The sequence below is a fragment of the Lampetra fluviatilis genome, chromosome 22, assembly GCF_964198595.1.
Source record: "Lampetra fluviatilis chromosome 22, kcLamFluv1.1, whole genome shotgun sequence".
NCBI lineage: Eukaryota > Metazoa > Chordata > Hyperoartia > Petromyzontiformes > Petromyzontidae > Lampetra > Lampetra fluviatilis.
The window spans coordinates 12066284-12084378 of NC_136296.1; the positions used below are offsets into that span (position 1 = coordinate 12066284).

General features: G+C 54.8%; 1 protein-coding gene across 3 annotated transcripts in view; it reads right to left on the reverse strand.

Annotated features, from left to right (window-relative positions):
• Positions 1-1677: 1677 nt before the first annotated feature.
• The window catches only part of LOC144938558 (dyslexia-associated protein KIAA0319-like protein), a 39384-nt gene continuing 22966 nt past the window's right edge, over positions 1678-18095 (reverse strand). The window contains exons 13-22 of one of the 3 annotated variants that reach the window (XM_078866495.1): positions 17908-18040; positions 16619-16767; positions 15738-15889; positions 14763-14901; positions 12488-12647; positions 10823-10965; positions 9694-9816; positions 8786-8876; positions 8460-8548; positions 1678-6471 (exon numbers count right to left, since the gene is read on the reverse strand). In XM_078866495.1, the coding sequence (XP_078722621.1) occupies positions 6299-6471; positions 8460-8548; positions 8786-8876; positions 9694-9816; positions 10823-10965; positions 12488-12647; positions 14763-14901; positions 15738-15889; positions 16619-16767; positions 17908-18040 (1352 nt within the window). In that variant the 3' untranslated portion in view covers positions 1678-6298. Of the gene's footprint in view, positions 7220-8432; positions 8549-8785; positions 8877-9693; positions 9817-10822; positions 10966-12487; positions 12648-14762; positions 14902-15737; positions 15890-16618; positions 16768-17907; positions 18041-18095 lie in introns of all 3 variants that reach the window. The other 2 variants (XM_078866494.1, XM_078866496.1) reach the window with 2 other exon arrangements.

Sequence of the window (18095 nt, forward strand, 5' to 3'; positions counted from 1 at the left end):
GGCGGCGACGGCAGCGGCGACTTGGGGAAGCGTTCATTCGGTGGCGCGTGAGTGCGGCGTGGGAACGCGCTGGGGGTGACTGCGGACTCGATCCCGCGACGCTCACTGAGCGCCTCAAGCGAGGAGTCTGAGACGCGTGGAGTGGCAGCAGCCGAGAGTGGAGAGAGAATTGAGGGCAGGAGAGAGTGGGAGATCATGTTTAGAGAGTAGAGAGGTGAAAGATTGGAGAGAGTGGGGTTTTCCCTCCACAGTTAGAAACATGCGTTTAGATTGTTTAGATTAATTGGCTGCTATAGATTTCCACATAAGCCACTTCCATGAGAGTTTTCTTTTGGGTTAGATCGCGTAAATATGTGTCGTTAAAACCCGCCACCACCCGACACAGCCAACTAGTAAGGGTTGTCACGTAAACAGAACGTGCCAATTCGTCACTAGTACAGCACACCGGTGTGTTGAAGAGCCAAGCCACAACATTTACAATCTGAGTACGACGTTTCGCCAGTAATTACAACTAGCTTCATCAGGTGACAGCCAGAAGTGTGGTCACCACATCTACGCCTCTATATAAGGAAAGAAACAGGCGGACTTCTCTACAAATCTGGCTGTCGCCTGATGAAGCTAGTTGTAATTACTGGCGAAGCGTCGTACTCAGATTGTAAATGTTTGTGGCTTGGCTCTCCAACACACCGGAGTGCTGTACTAGTATACTACACTATACACTACACTATACACTAGTGCTGTACTAGTATACTACACTATACACTACACTACACACTAGTGCTGTACGAGTGACGAATTGGCCACGTTCTGTTTACGTGACAACCCTTACTAGTTGGCTGTGTCGGGTGGTGGCGGTTTTAACGACACATTTATATATTTACGCGATCTAAATCCATTAAAAAAACTATGGATGATATTGGTCGCGAAAGCCTCCGACGTGTCACAAGATTTATGAGTTCCGACTGGAAGGCCAAGTCAGCGTGGGGTGGACGGATTCATGGATGACTTGTTACACACTCATCCCCCATCAATCGCGTGAGAGTATATGTTTTTCAATTCGTACGCGTCGTGCATATTTAATGGTACAGCGAGTTTTGGGGAGGCCTTCATCCGGCAGCGGAGAGTCCATGGCTCATGGTGATTAAAAGATGGACGAAGTTGATTCACGTGGCCACTCCGGTCACTAGAGGCGCACACATTGTTCCATTGAAGAGACGTGTTAACACCCTTATCCATTGGGGAGCCACGGTGGCTAGGAGATGTTATCTCCCTCGCTTGGTAGACAGGAGGTCGTGGATTCGATCTCGACCCTGACGTCTGCTGCTGTATATTTGGAGTTTGCGTCTCTCCCCGTGGTTGCGTGGAATTTTCTCCGGTTTTTCTCTCCACATTTAGAATCGTCATGCGTTCAGAGTATTTGGCTGCTATGTAGTTCCACATAAGCCAATACGTTGAGTTATCATTTGTGATGTAGCTGTATCATTTGTGATAGCGAGGTCGCTTCTGAAAAATGGTTATATATAGCTCAGTGGGCCTTACCTGGTAAAATAAAATAGTTGTATAGCTATTGAAGCTTTGACAGTGCTGTTTGTTACTGGCCTCTCTTGACGTTTTGGGCCTCAGGCCCCACGCTCGGCAGCAGTGACAAGAAACAAAACAACGACACCAACACACAGCTTCTGAGAGGGACAAGACGCACACCCACCGAGGCTTTTTTGCAAAGTGGGTGCAATTTGTATTCATTGTTTCATTTTTACTTTACATTCATTTGTTTCCAGACACAGCCACAAGGCATTAGAATAAATAATCCCTCCGAGAAAGGACAAAATTGTAGCCGGGGAAACAATACCGGGCTTGAATGATGCGCAGGAATTGCACCAGACCCCAAAAGCAATTTCCATCTACGGACAACGGGAGTTTTACACGGAGGAGAAGCCATGGCAGAGCGGGAATTGCTGTCAATTATTGACAAAAGAAAATAACAATTCTTGGCATCAAAATGAAATTGATAACAAAAATCAAGGCCCGACGCGATGTGGGAGCCGTTACAAGCTTGGGGAGACGGCCGCGGAGATGTCACGGGGATTCTACTCCAGCGTGGCAAAAATATCCCAAATATATATTTGCGCGTGGACAAGCGGAGTTCTCTCCAAAGCTCTCCGACACGAGTTTGGGGGTCGTGCCGCGCCTCCTTCGGCAAGATGTCCCACGTGCTCCGTTCGCGCGGGAGCTCTGAGCGCGCCGCACGAGAACGTCGGACATCGTGCCGCACGGCACGAGCCGCAGACGGAGCGGGGACCAGAGGTTTCTCTAAGCCTACAGCCGCGCAAGCGTGATGCAAAGCAGGCGAAGAGCATTTCCGAATGTGGCGTCTGTTGCGAGAGTTTGCGATTGCACGTGGCGACCCTCATGACCTTTTGAGCAAACTCAACGCAAAACTGAGAAGCAATGTAAAGATGTGCGAGCGTTCTTTCACAGTAGTACGCGTCGTGTATGGACACACACACACATATATACTACACATCAGGAATAAAACAAATCCCTCCAGAGAGTGGTTTAACCCTACGACCGCAAAATAATATTAACAATTCCAGTTTAATGGAAAGTAGTGCCGGCACAGGTAGCTGTGGCCCGAGCCGATGGTTCGAATTAACGAGCACGGACACAATCGTTGGGCCGACATTGCGTCACGTGGGAGGCTTCATTTCAACCGGGCCGGTCCGGTGTGCCGGCGACCCAGAAAAAATTTCCACTCCCGGCACACCGCATCCAGTATACCCCCCCTCTCGCCTCGACTGCTTCTACAACTCACGTGCCACCTAGTCTAGTCGAGTACCAGCGAGCCAGAAAACAATTGCCCAAAACGTAATGCTCAAGTGGCCCGCTGATCACTTCCAGCTCACTGCCTGGCGCTCTCAAGGGAAAGACGCGACTTCCCCTCCGATGCGCCTTCAGGTTTGCTACCACGTGTAGTTCGGCACGATACTCGAATATTCAGTGGCTCAAGAAGCTCCCAGCAGGAGCTGCGAAACGTCGGGCATCGTGGCAGGGTAAAGGAGAAAAACATTTAGCCTTGCATTATTTAACAGTGATGCGATTTTCATTCAGCTCATTGGGCTTAATTTAATGAGGTGAGATTCCAGCGAGTTGAATGATCACATCTGTGAGAGGGAGACCTGGACAATTCCACTTAGCGGGGACAGTTACGCCAGCTTTGTTCGCACCAACATTTTTAGGCGCGAGTCGTGTTCACATTACGGGTGCCCGTTTGGGACTCGGGCACACGGCGGGGCTGCTCGTGCGAACGACGTAGCAGTCTCGATAACGTCCTCCGCGCAGCGGACGGCGCACGCGAGACAACCGGGTGGCAGCAGCAGCAGCAGCAGCCGCAGGAATCGAACCTTCGCCTCGGTTCAAAGTGGCTCAGTGGCGAACACACTCGGACCCGCGCGGCCACCCAACATTGCATTGCGAACACCCGTGGCGTTATTCAGCTATACCCTTCCTTCTGGAGACCAGGTGACTGGGTGTGGTACAGGTGGCTGGGCATGCCCCTTGGAAAAAAAAATCATATTCCGTGACACCTGATCACAGGGTAAAGGTGCAGCCCTGCAGTTGTTTGTTTACGCCACTGCTGGCAGAACAGCGTTCACTCGAGGGAGCTGTAGACAGCCCCATCTAGAAGGTATCTTTTTGGCCAACTCTTCCACGCTGGCCAAACGTCTCGGGGAAAAGAGTACCCAGACTTTACCTGCCGATCGACCGTGGTGTTCACCGCTTACACTCATGGGTGGGACGGTTTAAGAAACGTGTCCAATTATTTCAACCTCCCCACTAGGAGGTCGAACAGAACCGGCGACCTCTGCATCGCAAGTCCAGTGTGCTGACCATTACACCGCAGCTCGCCACAAATAATGAGACGCGGCGGCGGCAGTGGTGGCGCAAGCGGCCGTCGGCCGAGCTCCAGCATCGCCAGTGCCCAGCCGCGCTGCCCACGCCACGGCTTCCCCTCGAGCCGGCGTCCAGACCCACGCCAGTGAATCGCCCATTTAATTCGCGCAGGCGTCCCCCATCCCATGCCCCCATCCCCCGCCCTAGCCGTCGGTCCCATCCGATTGTCATTAGCGGTCACAGATATGGAGTCAAGCTTTTCCGCTGGATTGGCTACGGGTGGCGTCGCGAGTCGGGGGTGCGAGTTCTACGTTTTGGCAAACGCAGGCTCCGCCGTGACGACGGCCGAGGTTCAAGTCCCCGGTTTGCGGACCCGGTTGGAGGGGCAACAGGTCGCAATGTAGTCCCAACGTCCGCACGACCGGCAGCTTCGCGACCGCCCGCGCCCTGCGCTCGTCGTCCCACTGCGAGCGCGAGACGACTCTTTGTTGCCGTAAACCGGCGGGTGGGCAGCCTCAATTACCTCGCGCGCACAGCCACTCACTCGTTCACAAACACGCGCCTCGGCCGCTTCCGCCACCCGCGCGAGAGGCCCTTGTGGCAATTGAAGTGACTGAGCGCGGCGCTAAAATTAGAAACCGTCAGGTGAAGAAAATATTCCCCCTCCCCTCGTGCGGCTTGCAGCGAGGGATAAATGTTGTGTTGGCCGATGTTTCGAAGCGGGGGGCCTCACGTGGCGGCCGCGGGCCGTGTGAAGGCCAAGTCGCGGGGGGCCGTAGCTTCCCCCACCACTCCCGTAAACAAATCAGGTAAACATTTCGGCCCCCCTGCAGTTAAAAGCAACTCCCCTCGTCGGGAGCTTGACGCGGCCCATGTGCTTTGGCCAGCCGGCTCGCCCACGCGCGGGCGACTCAACAAACACGACCGGCTAATTCGAAACAGACAACCCGACCGTACTGCAGAAGCGTCACGCGGCACGCACACGCTGCACGGTGTCTTGACGGAGGATTTTCCCATATCTTCGTGACCCCCAATCCCAGGTCAGTTTTTCCACTTTCTCCCATTTACCTCCTTTCAAGTACAAATTGAGTTATTGGGCAACGCGAGCGCCTGATTTAGTTTGTTGTTCTTCCCCCGCACCTCCGACTAGCACGGTTGGCTACGTACGGTGCGCGAAAGAAGTTCAACGCCGTACATCTCGCTAAGCAAGGTCACACGGCACACGCAGAGAAGGGCGATCCGAGCCGAGTCGCGATCGCAAAGCGGCGGCGTCGTCGGGTGTGCGAGGGCGTGCGGCGCGCAACGACAATTTGTCGTTGAAGCGGAAGAGCGCGACGACCGTGACGTGGCGGTCCGCGGCGTCTGGGAAAACGCCGCTATAAAGTGACCCCTCACCCCTACCGCTCCCGCGTTGCTCACAAGCCAGACAACCCCCCCCCCCTCCTTCTCCGTACATGTCGGAGTGCCGGGGGGGGGGAAGGGTGGGGGCTCGGCGCCGGCAGCGCCTCCGGCTTTCAGTGGGACCGTAATGCACCGGCACGTGACACACGGTCAACAATGCACTGCTTCAGTGGCGGTGTCGCGTTTCGGTTAATGCACCGGTGCGTGGTACAGTATTCCGTATTTCCAGTCTCCCCTTCTCGGCGAGCGCGTCAACACCGGACACTGCGCGACACTTCAACGGGCCGCGAAACGCAATCCGCTCCCCGAGAAGCGATGTCCGCGGGGGGGGGGGGGGCCCTCCGATGCGCCCGGTCCCCGGGAGCGAGCCGCTTTCTCGACGACAGTCCCCTCTCTCCCGTTACGACGGGACGGGCCATCGGCGAAGGCGCGCACTCCCAGACTTCGTGCCGTCGCTTCGCACCGCGTTGCCTTTTCTTCTCTTTTCTCCTTCCCGTAGATTGCATTTGTTTGAACGTTCAAGCAATGCCACAAACCGAGGCTCAAGTCGGTTCGGCAACAGGAGCAGCAGCAGCAGCAGCGGCAAGACTTCCACATTCTCCCCTGGGTTCAGAAGGTTCAACCAGCAGAGAAATCCCGAGGGTTGCTCTGCACCGCTTTTTGTAAGTTTTTTTCTCCAAGCGTTCACAGGCAGCGCCGTCGCACCCCCCCCACCCCCCGCTCCTTCCACTCGAGAGTCAGAGTCAGTTCGGCGGCGACGGTCGTGACAGCAGCATCAGCAGCAGCAGCTTCAGCAGGAAAACATTGCAGCTGTGCGTTGTTCGTCTGGCTGGCACGGTGCGACCGCTGCGTCTTAGCGAGGGACAAATCTACTACGGGGGAAAAGGAGAGAGAGGCCGGGAGCTGGGAACCCGAATGCGGAGAGAGGAGGCAGCCGGGACGGGGGGCGGCGGCGGCGCCGTCGGCGGCGGTATGGGTCGTTCGTCTCCGTTGTGCGGCGCTCTCGTCAGATGCTGGGTTTAGACGCGACGCTGCCGTTGCGAAGGGCGCCGTTGTGGCCGGCGAAGAGGCGCTGCTTCTCGTTGCCGTTGCGCGAGAAGACCGTCTCCTGGTCCGAGTCGAGGTCCGAGTCGGACACCATGATGCTGGTGCTCTGCTGGGGCCGCTTCTTCCTGATGCCTGTGCCGGCGGCGCCCGGGGGAGACGCGCGGGGGTCAGAGAGACGCGCGGGGGTCAAAGAAACGCGTGGGTCAGAGAGACACGGGCGTCACACGACTGCGTTGCCCCCACTGCACCAGCCACGTTCTACTGTCTCTGACTTCTCATCGCGTGTTTACTGCGCCACTTTGTTAGACCCGGGCCTCCCCTTGAGAAATAGCTGGGTCTTGGTCTCAATGAGTTCTCATGGACATGTACAGCCCTTCCGTTAAACCACTGCCGGATGAGCACCATCCATGGTCGTGGCGGCTATTTTGACATTTCACCACACTCGTTGGGTGAATGCAGGGGGCGTAGATGTGGGTGCACAGAATTACAGTTCAACAATAGATGTTGCTGCACTGCCTCTGCTGTTCACCACGTAGCAGCTTGACTGTGCGTGGATGGTGCTTGTATGGGCACCAAGGACCGGTTCAAGACGATATCACTCGCCACTGATGTTAGCCGTGGCCGGGAATCGAACTCAGGTTGGTTATCGGGTTCCCAGTGCAGTGCGCAAACCATGGCGCCACCACTTGCCCCCGCATCCCTCTCTGACTCGAAATACAATTATAGAACATTTAACTTGAAAACACTGTGCTCTTCAAAAAGTACGGCTTGAATTCAAATAATGTCGCGCGAATGTTAACTCCTCTCTGCCTTGTTGTGATGACAGCCCTGGCTATTGCTCAATAATCCGTGTCGCTATCCTCGCGTTCTCTAGACCAGCCTGCAACACACAACACAGAGCGGACGCGCGCACACACACGCAAGCACAAATGGTTGCAGTTTCACGACAGCAACATTGGGTTTGGAAGTTACCCACCAAAAATAAAAATCGTCATTAAATCGTCCGACGCAGAATGCTTCGAATCATCACGACCCGCCATCGCGATTCAAGCGTCGCTTCTTGCGAGACAATTACGACACCGGCCGAGAGCAAATCATTGATTCCCACTCGCACGTTTTGACTCACGGGTCGTGGAATGACGATCCCCAGTCGTTAAAACTCCTCGACTTGTGAGGGTTGGTGGGGGGTTGGTGAATGATTACACGCCGCGTTATTGCAGTGACCCCCCACCCCCCGTTCATTACTCAACGCGGACCACCTCTGTCAACGCGTCTCAAACGCCCCAGGACGGTGCTCGCCGAGCCTGGACGCTGAACGGCGAGTCCGGGCGTGTCAGGGAGAGGGCCTTGGCTGCTCCAGTGCTCACTCTGCATTGTTAGCCTTCTCACAGGCTCCCCCGCCCGCCCGCCTCTCTCCTGGACAAAACCTCGCCGGTTGAGGCGCCGTGGCACGCCAAGACCTCGATGGCACCCTCTGCTGGCTGACCTGCTGGAATGCAGTCCGTGACTCCTTTGGCACGACCACCAACGGCGGCCATCGTTATCGCGAGGCTCATTCGACCACAACGACCGGTTGGTTCCTCTCATTCAGGCTGCGTTAATGATAATGATTATCATAAATACAATTTATTGGTTGCGCACGTCTCACCGAACGGACGCATTGTGTTCAACCACCAAGATTTATCTTTTTTCCTCGCACTGCTCGACTTTTCCCGAGTAACTCTGGTCAATTCAATGAACACGTTAGTTCTCATCTCCTATATGATCACATTCGTGCTGTCCTGTGTTCCACCCAGTTATGTTCCGATTGTGCCGTTGGCATCAACTCGTAAGAAGACATTTACATTGGAAACTATCGCAGCGAGCAGTGCACTGCCTTGAGTCGGAGAGCAACCCTGGGAGAGAGGCTGGATCTCTACAGAGCTCCCCCTCGTTGGAGTCCCTTCCGCCAGCAGTGGCGTGAGCGAGCCATTGCAGGGCTGCACCTTTACCGTTACCCCGCCCGTCAACTGCGGACCAGGCCCCCCGCACGTGACAGGCTTTCAGGCCGACGCCGAACAATTTTTAGAGTAAGTTATTTATATTTTGTTTACCCGCGGTGCGACTGCGGGAGCACCCACCCCTGTGGCTGGGCTTCATCTCCATCTCGTGGTCGTCCATGTTGTTGAGCATGCTGTAGCGTGGCTTCCGGCGATCCTTCGACCGTGCCCTAAGAGCGAAAACCCACACGGCAGCATCAGGCACCGCGCCCCCTCCCGCGGCCAAGACAGCAGCGACGGTAGCAACGGCGGTGATGGTGGTGATGCTGGTTTTGGCGTGAGTGGTGGCGGTGGTGACGGTGGTGGTGGTGGCGGCAGTGGTGATGGTAGTGGTGGTGCTATTGGTGATGTCGGTGGCAGCGTTGATGGTGGTGGCAGACGAGAAGGGGTCGAGCGGACGCACGTACCTCCGGCACCAGCACACGGTGAGCCACGCCAGCAGCCCCACGGTCACCGCCACCGCGAACGTGGTGAGCGTCACGTAGAGCACGCTCCAGTCTGGGAGACACGAGGACGAACATGAAAGATCCGCCAACGCCCCCCACGTGCACCGTGTAACAAGGCTGTCGGGGCAAGCGCTGTTGGGCGAGGAGCCTACGAAGGCCAGCACGGTGTGTGAAGGGGTCAAGGCACCAACGCCACGCTCGGCCACCTTCGTCTCCCCAGTTGCACAACGATTCTGACTAACAAAGGCCCAGGCCTGGTTCTCGCACAACTACCACCGACATTATCTGTATCCAGAAACCAGCTGCAGTGGATTTGTAGCACAGCGCGCGAGCCACGACATCACTGCTCTGTAGACCAACATGCAACACGAAGATCCCACCATGTATAGCCCACAAACGATCAAAGCAAGTTCTCTTAGCAAGCACCTAGTTAGGTCTATGTGGCTCACGAGGGAGTGCTATAGCCAGAACCACATCCGGCCGCCTATTCACCCCAGTGTTGATGTTCACACACATCACCAGGTACCCATGTAGGGCTGAGTCATCCCAGTAAAGGCCCAGGAGCAGTTTAGAATAAGGGAATTTACATGGCTCAACAACTTGAAGCGCCTCGCATATGATCGCCAACGTTCCGATGGCCCATTGCAGTTTAGCTGAGGGGACCCCCAGTGGTAGCTGTCCCTGCACAGCACAAGGCCTACGTAGCACCGGCCTGCGAGTGGGCATCAGTCTGCTAGTTCAGATAAGCGCCACCGACGTTAGTCGTCGCCGGGAGCCGAACTCGGGCGACCGGCTTCGTAGCGCAGAACGCAGATCCGCTGCACCGCCCGCCTAGCACGCCCGAAGGCTACACGTCACCGAAGCCTTACCGCAGTTACTCTCGCCGTCGCCCAGCTGCGTGCGGATGACGTTCTCCATCCAGAACGGGAAGCACGTACAGCGCTTGGTGAACGAGTCACAGCGGCCGTGGCCCGAACACGCCAGCTGGCACACTGCTCGCTCGCAAGCCGCGAGCATGCACGCGCACGCGCACAGAGGTGAAGATCACCCACGTAGCCTTTTCTAGATTGTTTTCTCACTGACTCCGCCCGTTACCTTTAGCCCAGATATATCCCCGCTTAGGATTGGATACCGGTTACCCGATAGTGGCCGTGCAGTTACCCCTTGTCGCCCACTAGATGGCGCTCTCTCACTACACTAGTACAACACACCGGTGTGTTGGAGAGCAAAACCACAAATCTGGCTGTTGCCTGATGAAGATAGTTGTAATTACTGGCGAAACGTCGTATTCAGATTGTAAATGTTGTGCCTTTGCTCTCCAACACACTGGTGTGCTGTACTAGTGACGAATTGGCACGTTCTGTTTACGTAACAAATCTTACCAATTGGCTGTGTCGGGTGGTGGCGGGTTTAACGACACATTTATATATTTACTCGATCAACCCAAAAAACCTCTTATGGACAAATCTGAACACTTGCATGCATTGCCTGGTATCTGCCGCATATGCCAGGCCATGGCCATCGTCCGTGGCGAGCGAGATATCTTGACAAATCCTGGGTTATGACCCTTCACAAACCCGCCAGTGACCACCACAGTGAAGAACGGTCAAACAACCCCTTTCACCGACACAGCTTGGGGAAGTAGGCCTTTGTCCAGCATAAGATTGAAAAAGGGCTGTAACTTGAACTTCTTTAGCACTGTACATAGCCAACCGTGTTGATCGGAGGTGACTTATCACGTGGAAATGTATAGCAACCAAATAGTCTAAACGTGTGACGTTGATTCACGCGACCACAGGGAGAGAGACACGCAAACTCCAAATATACAGCAGGCATCAGGGTCAGGATTGAACCCACGACATCCTGTCAAGCAATCTCTAAATCCGTACGCGTTTTAGCACGATTCGTGTATGAGTAAAGTAGCCTCTCTCTTAGCTAGGCACGTCATCTGTCACTACGACGCTTGTGTGCGAGATGGGGGCGATGGGCGGTGCTCACCGAAGGTGTCCACACGCAGTGTCCGGAACGCCAGCAGGTTGGTCTTCTCCCTCTGCAGGAGTCGCCGCAGCATGCGGGCCACGTCCACGCCCTTGTAGATCATGTTGGGCTGTTCCGTGAGCACGTAGAACACCAGCTGGGTGCTGCGCAAGGAGGGACACGGGCCGCGTGAAGAGGACATGCGCTCGGGCGGAGACCGCCGGCAAAGGCACGGCTCGACCACGGAATTTAATTTTACCAGTAAGGCCCCACTGAGCTATGTAGCTCTCTTTCAGAAACGACCGGGCCACAAATGATAGCTCAACGAAGTGGCTTATCACGTGGAGATTTACAGCAGCCATATACTCTAAACGCTTTTTTTTAAATGTTGAGGGAAAACAGGGAGGAACCGGAGAAAAATCCATGCGCCCACAGGGAGAGAGACACGCAAGCTCCAAATATACAGGCGTCAGGGTCGGGATCAAACCCACAACCTCTGTTAAAATCGCGTCACCGTAGCGCATCCGAGGGGACAACCGCCGTGGAGATGTCGCGCTGAGATCAGTTCAGCAGCACTGAACCGTGAAGCTTGGCGACACCGTGGGGAGGCTTTCATCCAGCAGTAGACAGATAATAACCAAAATCCGACTCACAAGTCAGCGAAACACAAGGCCTAATTAAATGACCTCGGTGAGATGTACACACACTTACCTGCAACCGCACATTTGAAAGGCTCAATAAATGGACTGCCTCTCACCAGTAGCATAGCGCGGTTGACATGTGCCCTGGAATAAGGAATACGATTCCCCCCCCTCCCCCCTCCATAGCCCACGCAGCGATAGCTACGACGCCGAGCTCTCGCGGTTATCGCGGCGATTGCAGTTAACGAGACGGTTCATAAGGAACGGGGATCCGGCCCGGGTCTTTCGCGCTGCGCCGGCGCGGCGAGCGGGAGGTGCGCTCCATCAGCGACGCCGCTTGCGTCGGGCTGCCGGCGCCGCGATAATTGGATACGCGCGTGCACCTGCACTCCTGTGGCCTTCTCCACTGACTGTGATGAACGGATTAATGTGAAGTACGCTGCTGCTGCTGCCTCAATGAACACATCAAAGGCCTCGCTGTTAGCGATTCTAAAACCCGGCCATCAAGAAAAACTCAGCAAAAAATAAATATATATTAGCGTATATATTAGCGTCAGGAAATTTTTTTCATGTTCAGGCATGCAAGCGCCCCTTTCTATAAATCAAGGGATTCTATTGAAGCCCCCCGTCAACCTTCGCTCAGTGGCAGGTCGCTCACACTGCTCTCCCCATGGTCTGGAGCGCTCTTCCCTCAACCATCCGTGCTGTCGACTTCGTGCCACTGTTCAAGTCCAACCTCCATACCTGCCGCTTCTCCTCTGCATATAACCGATTGCCTCTATAAAAAATTTGAAGTAAACTAGTATGCCCACTGTATCCCTGATATGAGGTTGCATTGCGTTACTCTTGTAGGATCTGCACACACGCTGCCAATTCATTTCTCTTTACACAGCCGAAAGGTGCCACGGTCAAAGCACATGACCCACAATTGGAAGGTTCCAGTTCAGATCCGAGTCAGGGGTTCACCCCAGACATCTAAACCTCACCGCCATCCCCACCACCATACCCAACGGCACAACCGCCACCACCAGCAGAGCCCACGCACCTGCTCTGCGTGTAGGCCTGCAGCCTCTGCACGTGGATGTCCGAGTCAAGGACGCTGAGCAGCACCGACAGCTGGCGGATCAGCAGCTCCTTCTGCTGCTGCTGCAGCTGGCTCACTGGCACGTCCAACACCAGCTCCACCAGCTGCGAGCTCTTGGGGTCTGCGGGCAGTGGCGGGTGGGTGGCGGCAAGTTAGTTTGTCCGGCCGCCCGTCAGGTCGGCTCACGCAACACAAACCGCTCCGGCGTGACCTAACGCGCGCAAATGTTGCCGAGGAGCACACTCGCCATCACACCCCCGCCGACGTGTGTATGTTGAACTTCTTTCGGCACCGTACGCAGCCAACCGCGCTAATCGGAGGTGCGACGATGGCGGCCCTGCGACCGAGGAGCGCTCCCGATGTCCCGAAATGGGGCGATCACAACTCTCGATGACGGCAAGCGTCCGTGTCTGTCGGTCTCTCACCGGAAAAAATCACGCGCTGCGCAGGAGCTATGGACTGGGTGTGCGGCTGCGCACGCGAGCAACGGGCGGCCAAGCAGTAAATGACGCGTCCATGGTGACGCGCACTTAGCGGCAGCAGCTGTGGTGTCGATGCTGCCGCTTGGCTCTATTCAGGAAAATGAGATGCAAGGTTGCAGAGGCGGGGCTCAATATCGGCCGGGTCTGTATGGCTCGGGGATTCGCAAAATATTTCTGCGCCCGGCACACGGATATAGGATATCTCCCCGCTATGGCTGTGGCTACGAATGGAAAATATTTGGCAGGAAATTAAGCAGCGCTCGATAGCAGTGATTCGTCGACTTAAATCAATTGTTTACGCTCGCGATCCGTGTGTGGAATTGTGCGAGCGAGGGTCACTTATTAATGATCCCTGGACATGATACGGAAATTATAATTTCGGGTAATGAGAATGTACAAAAACTCTACATTCAAGACAAAAAAAAGCAATACAATTAAACCGTAAAAACAAGTCAAAAAATAAATATAAAAGTATTTGATTCTTGAATTGAATCGTGGACCCCGAATCGTGCAACAACTTAATGGAACCACCGGGTTGGGGAAATTGTTACTCGCATACTCCAAAGCGCAGCGAATTAATGCACAGATCAACCACATTTCATTTCCAAAGCAGAACAGACAACGGTTTTGTCATCCAAAAGACAAAGGGGTAGCGGGCGGGGGGGGGGGTTATCATCCGAGGCGTGCGTCTGTACACAAAACCGCAATGCAGAGTAACACAAGCCCACACTCTTGGAGTGCGTTTCCGCTCACACTGAATCAACAGTGGGACGGCGCAAACGGCACCGTAGATGAACAGGGCCATTCCCCTGCCCAAGGCTTGTCGCTCCATTTGGCACCAAAACAGATGGCGCAACAAAGAGAGTGAAATTGAAAATGAAACTTATATTAACATAATGAACCTTCTCTCCCGTGCACATTTCACCATGAAGCCGACATATGCCCATATTGTGCAAACGTAAAAGACATATGCGGCGTGGGGGGGTGGATAGTTGGGGGGGAGGGGTCGGGGTGGCGCGGCCTTGCTGAAGACGGCTTACGGTGGGTGGGGATGCAGTTCACAGAATTGTGTTGAAAAGGCGCAGTGAATGAGCCTCTAATTGAGCAGCCCTGGCTGGGCCACCACCCCAGCTCTCACTCTCCCTCTCTCTCCTCTTCTCTGCTTTCAAAATTTCTCTCGTGCAGCGGAGAAAATGGGCTCGCTGCCGTACGACGCAGCCTGGTTTTAACAAAGCGGTTAAATGCAGACCTCATCTCGAGACGCTGTTTAGAAAGACACGCGCGTTGACTGAGGGTGGGAACGGGTGCGGTGACGCGGCCCAGCGGTAGCGCGCTGGCAGCTTGTTGCGGAGGTTCATGGTTCGAATCAGGCAGGCCAGCCTGGTTATTACTGCGAATGTATTAACCATAAATACTCTGCGCCGTCTGCAACACAGCGGATGGTAAAGATCCCTCACGAGTATGCCGTTGCGTACCGGAATGTGGGATTGTCCTTCCCTCGCACCTCCGATTAGTACGGTTGGCTACGTGAAGTGCAAAAGAAGTTGGACATACGTTTTCATTGCCCCCTCCTGGCAGACGACTGCCTTGCTAACGTTATTGCGAGGATACGCCGCAGCAATAGAAGATCGACAAGGGGGGAAACCCCGCCTGCCGGCGAGCGGGTGCCCAACCGAGCACGATGCGGAACGGGGAACGGCGGGGGAGGGAGGAGGGGGGTGAAGCGAACGCACGAGGGCGCGGTAGCGGCCTACCCGGTTTCACCTCCACCGTGGCCATGTCCTGGCTGCTTTCGCCCTTGTTGTCGGTCACTTTGAGGCGGAACACGTACGTTCCCTCCACCAGGTTCGTGAGCCACAGTACCGGGTGGTGCTCGGAGCCGTTGAGAACCACCTGGGACAATCGCACGCACGCACGCCACCCTGCAGTCACCCGACCTGTCCGTTGCTCCGTCGCGTCCTCTCTTTGGGGGCGTGGCCTGACGGTGGCGCGTTCGCCGCTCGTTGAAGATGTCCGCGGTTCGAATCTGGCAGGCCGCCCTGGTTATTACTGTGGTGCCTATTAACCATGAAAGTACTAAGCACTGCGGATGTCATTTGAAACGAGTAGGCCATTCGAGTTGGTGCCACGCTCCAAATTTGGCAATTTCTAAAAATTACTCGCTAATCACTCTATTGGGATTACACATATCAACATCATCCCCTGCTGTACAAATACTGCAGATTGTGTGAAACATAGCAACTTCCTTCGTGATAGTCTTGCCCTATAAGAGTGGCACAAATACCAAAATCACCAAATTAATATGATTAAAATTTTTGCAGCTAAACACGTGTGAACCAATACCAAATCATCATAAGTAGCCGTTCGTGGCTCCAGATTGAGGAGGCTACAAAGTCCGCCTCGGGTTTTCCAGTCTCTGGTGGTACCTTGTGGTCAAGGTGAACTGACTGAAAAACTGGAATGTGCTGGCAGTAAGCTTCATGATCAGTGCTTTCTCACATAGAGACCCTCAGACTCGCGCAGAGACCCACAGTCTCACACAAGAGACCCACAGACTTAAACAGAGACCCACACTCACACAGAGACCCACAGAATCATAGATCCAGACTCACACAGAGACCCACAGACTCAGAGACCCACAGACTTACACAGAGACCTTTAGAATTATAGAATTAAGCTCAGTTGGAAAGCAATACAAATGAGAGGCGCCGGCGCGAAGGAGCACTCACGCCGGCGGCGGGGCTGCTGCCGTCGCGCGTCCACTCGTACGACAGCGAGCCCTGGTCGTCCCAGGAGCGCGACCCGTCCAGCATGACCGTGTCGTCGGGCAGCAGCAGCACCTTGTTCCCGCCGGCCGTGGCGTGCGGGGGTTTGTTGTTCTCTGCGTGCGTGAGCGGGGAGGGGCGCGAGCATGAGCGTGGCGCGGCGCAAGCAGCAACAGCGCCCGGAGTGGGGAACGACGGCACGAGCGTCAATGGGGGTAAACAGCGCCAGCGCGGAGGCAGCGGTAAATGCGCGAGTGTCGACGGGTGACTAGGAGAGGGGGATGTAGCTACTTCCAAAACAGATCCGCCGCTGGTGACTCAGACGTCACCTGGGGTGAAACCGGGCTCTCGATTGAAGCCGGTTGATGGTCTCGGCAGAGTCGGTACGACCCGAAAACACGTCGGACATCTACAAAGCAGAACCGCAAAAACCCACGCAGCAGCGTCGCTCTAGGAGAGGGGTCGGCAACCAAATTAACAAGAAGAGCCTTATTTTTTATTCAGTAAAAAAACTCAATATTTCAGGAGCCGCAATTCATGTGGCGAATACAAGACGGTGGTCCTTCATAAATAACGTCACTAAGCGGTCCTTGAAAGAGCCGTGTGCAGCTCTGGAGCCGCAGGTTGCTGACCTCTGCCCTAGATCTACAGCCGCAAAGCAGAGCGCAGAACATCTGTGGAGCGCTTCCGAGCGTCGCATCTTCTCCAGGGTCCGCGCTTGCACGTGGCCGTGACCCTACGGCCCTCTGCGCGGAGAGACGTTCGTTTCGTGGGCCGCTCGTGTTGCCGTCGAACCGCCGGGCGGACGGGCGTCGTGAAACGGCCGCGCTGGCGCCGGGCCTCACCCTCTTTGACGGTGACTGTGACGGACGCGGTGCTGCTCAGGCCCTTGGCGTCGAGCACCGTCAGGGAGAAGACGTAGGTGCCCACCTGCAGCTCGCTCACCGTGGCCACCGCCTCGTCGCCGTGATCCAGCCGCACACCGGGCGGCCCGCTGCTCGCCGCGCACACAAAGATCCCTCATGTAGTCCTTGCAGAGTGAGTGCTGGTTAGTGAGCACCTATGAAGGGCGCACGAGACGGGTGGCGCAGCCAGAACCACGCCGGGACACATTTGTCTCCACGGGTGCTCGTTTACTGCTGAGTCAGCCTGGAGGAGACCCAGGCCTGGTTCAGATCAAACTCGCGACCTGAGTTAGCCATGACCCTAAATGGGAGCCTGGGTTCCGGGTTTGCAGGGCGGTGCCATAACCACTGTGGCACCGCTCCACCCGCTCGCTGAAAGCCCGGATAGCTCGGTCAGTATAATATTTCGATTTAAAGCTTTCGTGACTGCAGGTATTCATATTCTTGGTTCTTTTGGTAAAGTCACGTAGAAGGGAAATAATAAAATAAAATAAGTAAAAAATGAAATTCTCACGACGTTTCGATTGTAACACAAGCAATCATCATCAGGTGTGAAAAGCAAGAAAATTAAAAATATATATATATATTATCTAATGGCCCAGGGTTCAAATCCCCGTTCGGGCAAATATATTTTCTTCCACATTCAATAATATTTACATACCCAAAACATAAAAAATATATACTTTGGCCACATTCAATGCTGTTTAAAATAAATCACTCAAAGATCTCGCATGTGGCGTTTAACAGACTGTTGGGGTAAGTGCTGTTGGCCAGCACCCACGACTTCTGATAAGCGCACGATGGGGTGGCGTGGGCAGCATCACGCCTGGCCACTTTGCCTCCCCAGTGCTGCTATTTGATACACCTGTAATGTTCTTGGAGGGAGAGGGAGTCTTCGTAGAGGCAACATGGTTTATTATACCAAACAGTTTACACTTAAACTCTAACACAAAGGGGTAATGGCCCCTTGCGCGTGTGTGTCAATCATGACCACCACACACCTTACCAGGTAACTCATTCAAGACGAATTTGAGTCGACCTATAGCGAGTCCAAAGACTGCTTCAGATAACTGCCACTGATCTTAACGCTGAATATACAATAATCCATTTAGCTGCGCTGGTCCCTCCTGCCCACCTCTCAGCCAAATCCTATACAACTCCCTCATATTCCAAAGGCAGTGTGCCCATCCAAGTACTAACCGGGCTCAAACTTGCTCAGCTTTGCCCACCTGATTTTCTCCCAGTGGTAGGATGCGATGCTCTGGTCGTCGGTGCTCTTGCTGCCATCCAGGCTGGTGCTGTCCACCGGGATGGTCAGCTCCTTATCAGGCCCGGCCTCAGCCACGGGGGGGCGGTTGTTCTCTGCATGGCATAGCAAACAAAAAGCAAGCCAGGAAGCCAGTCCGTTAACCGAGCC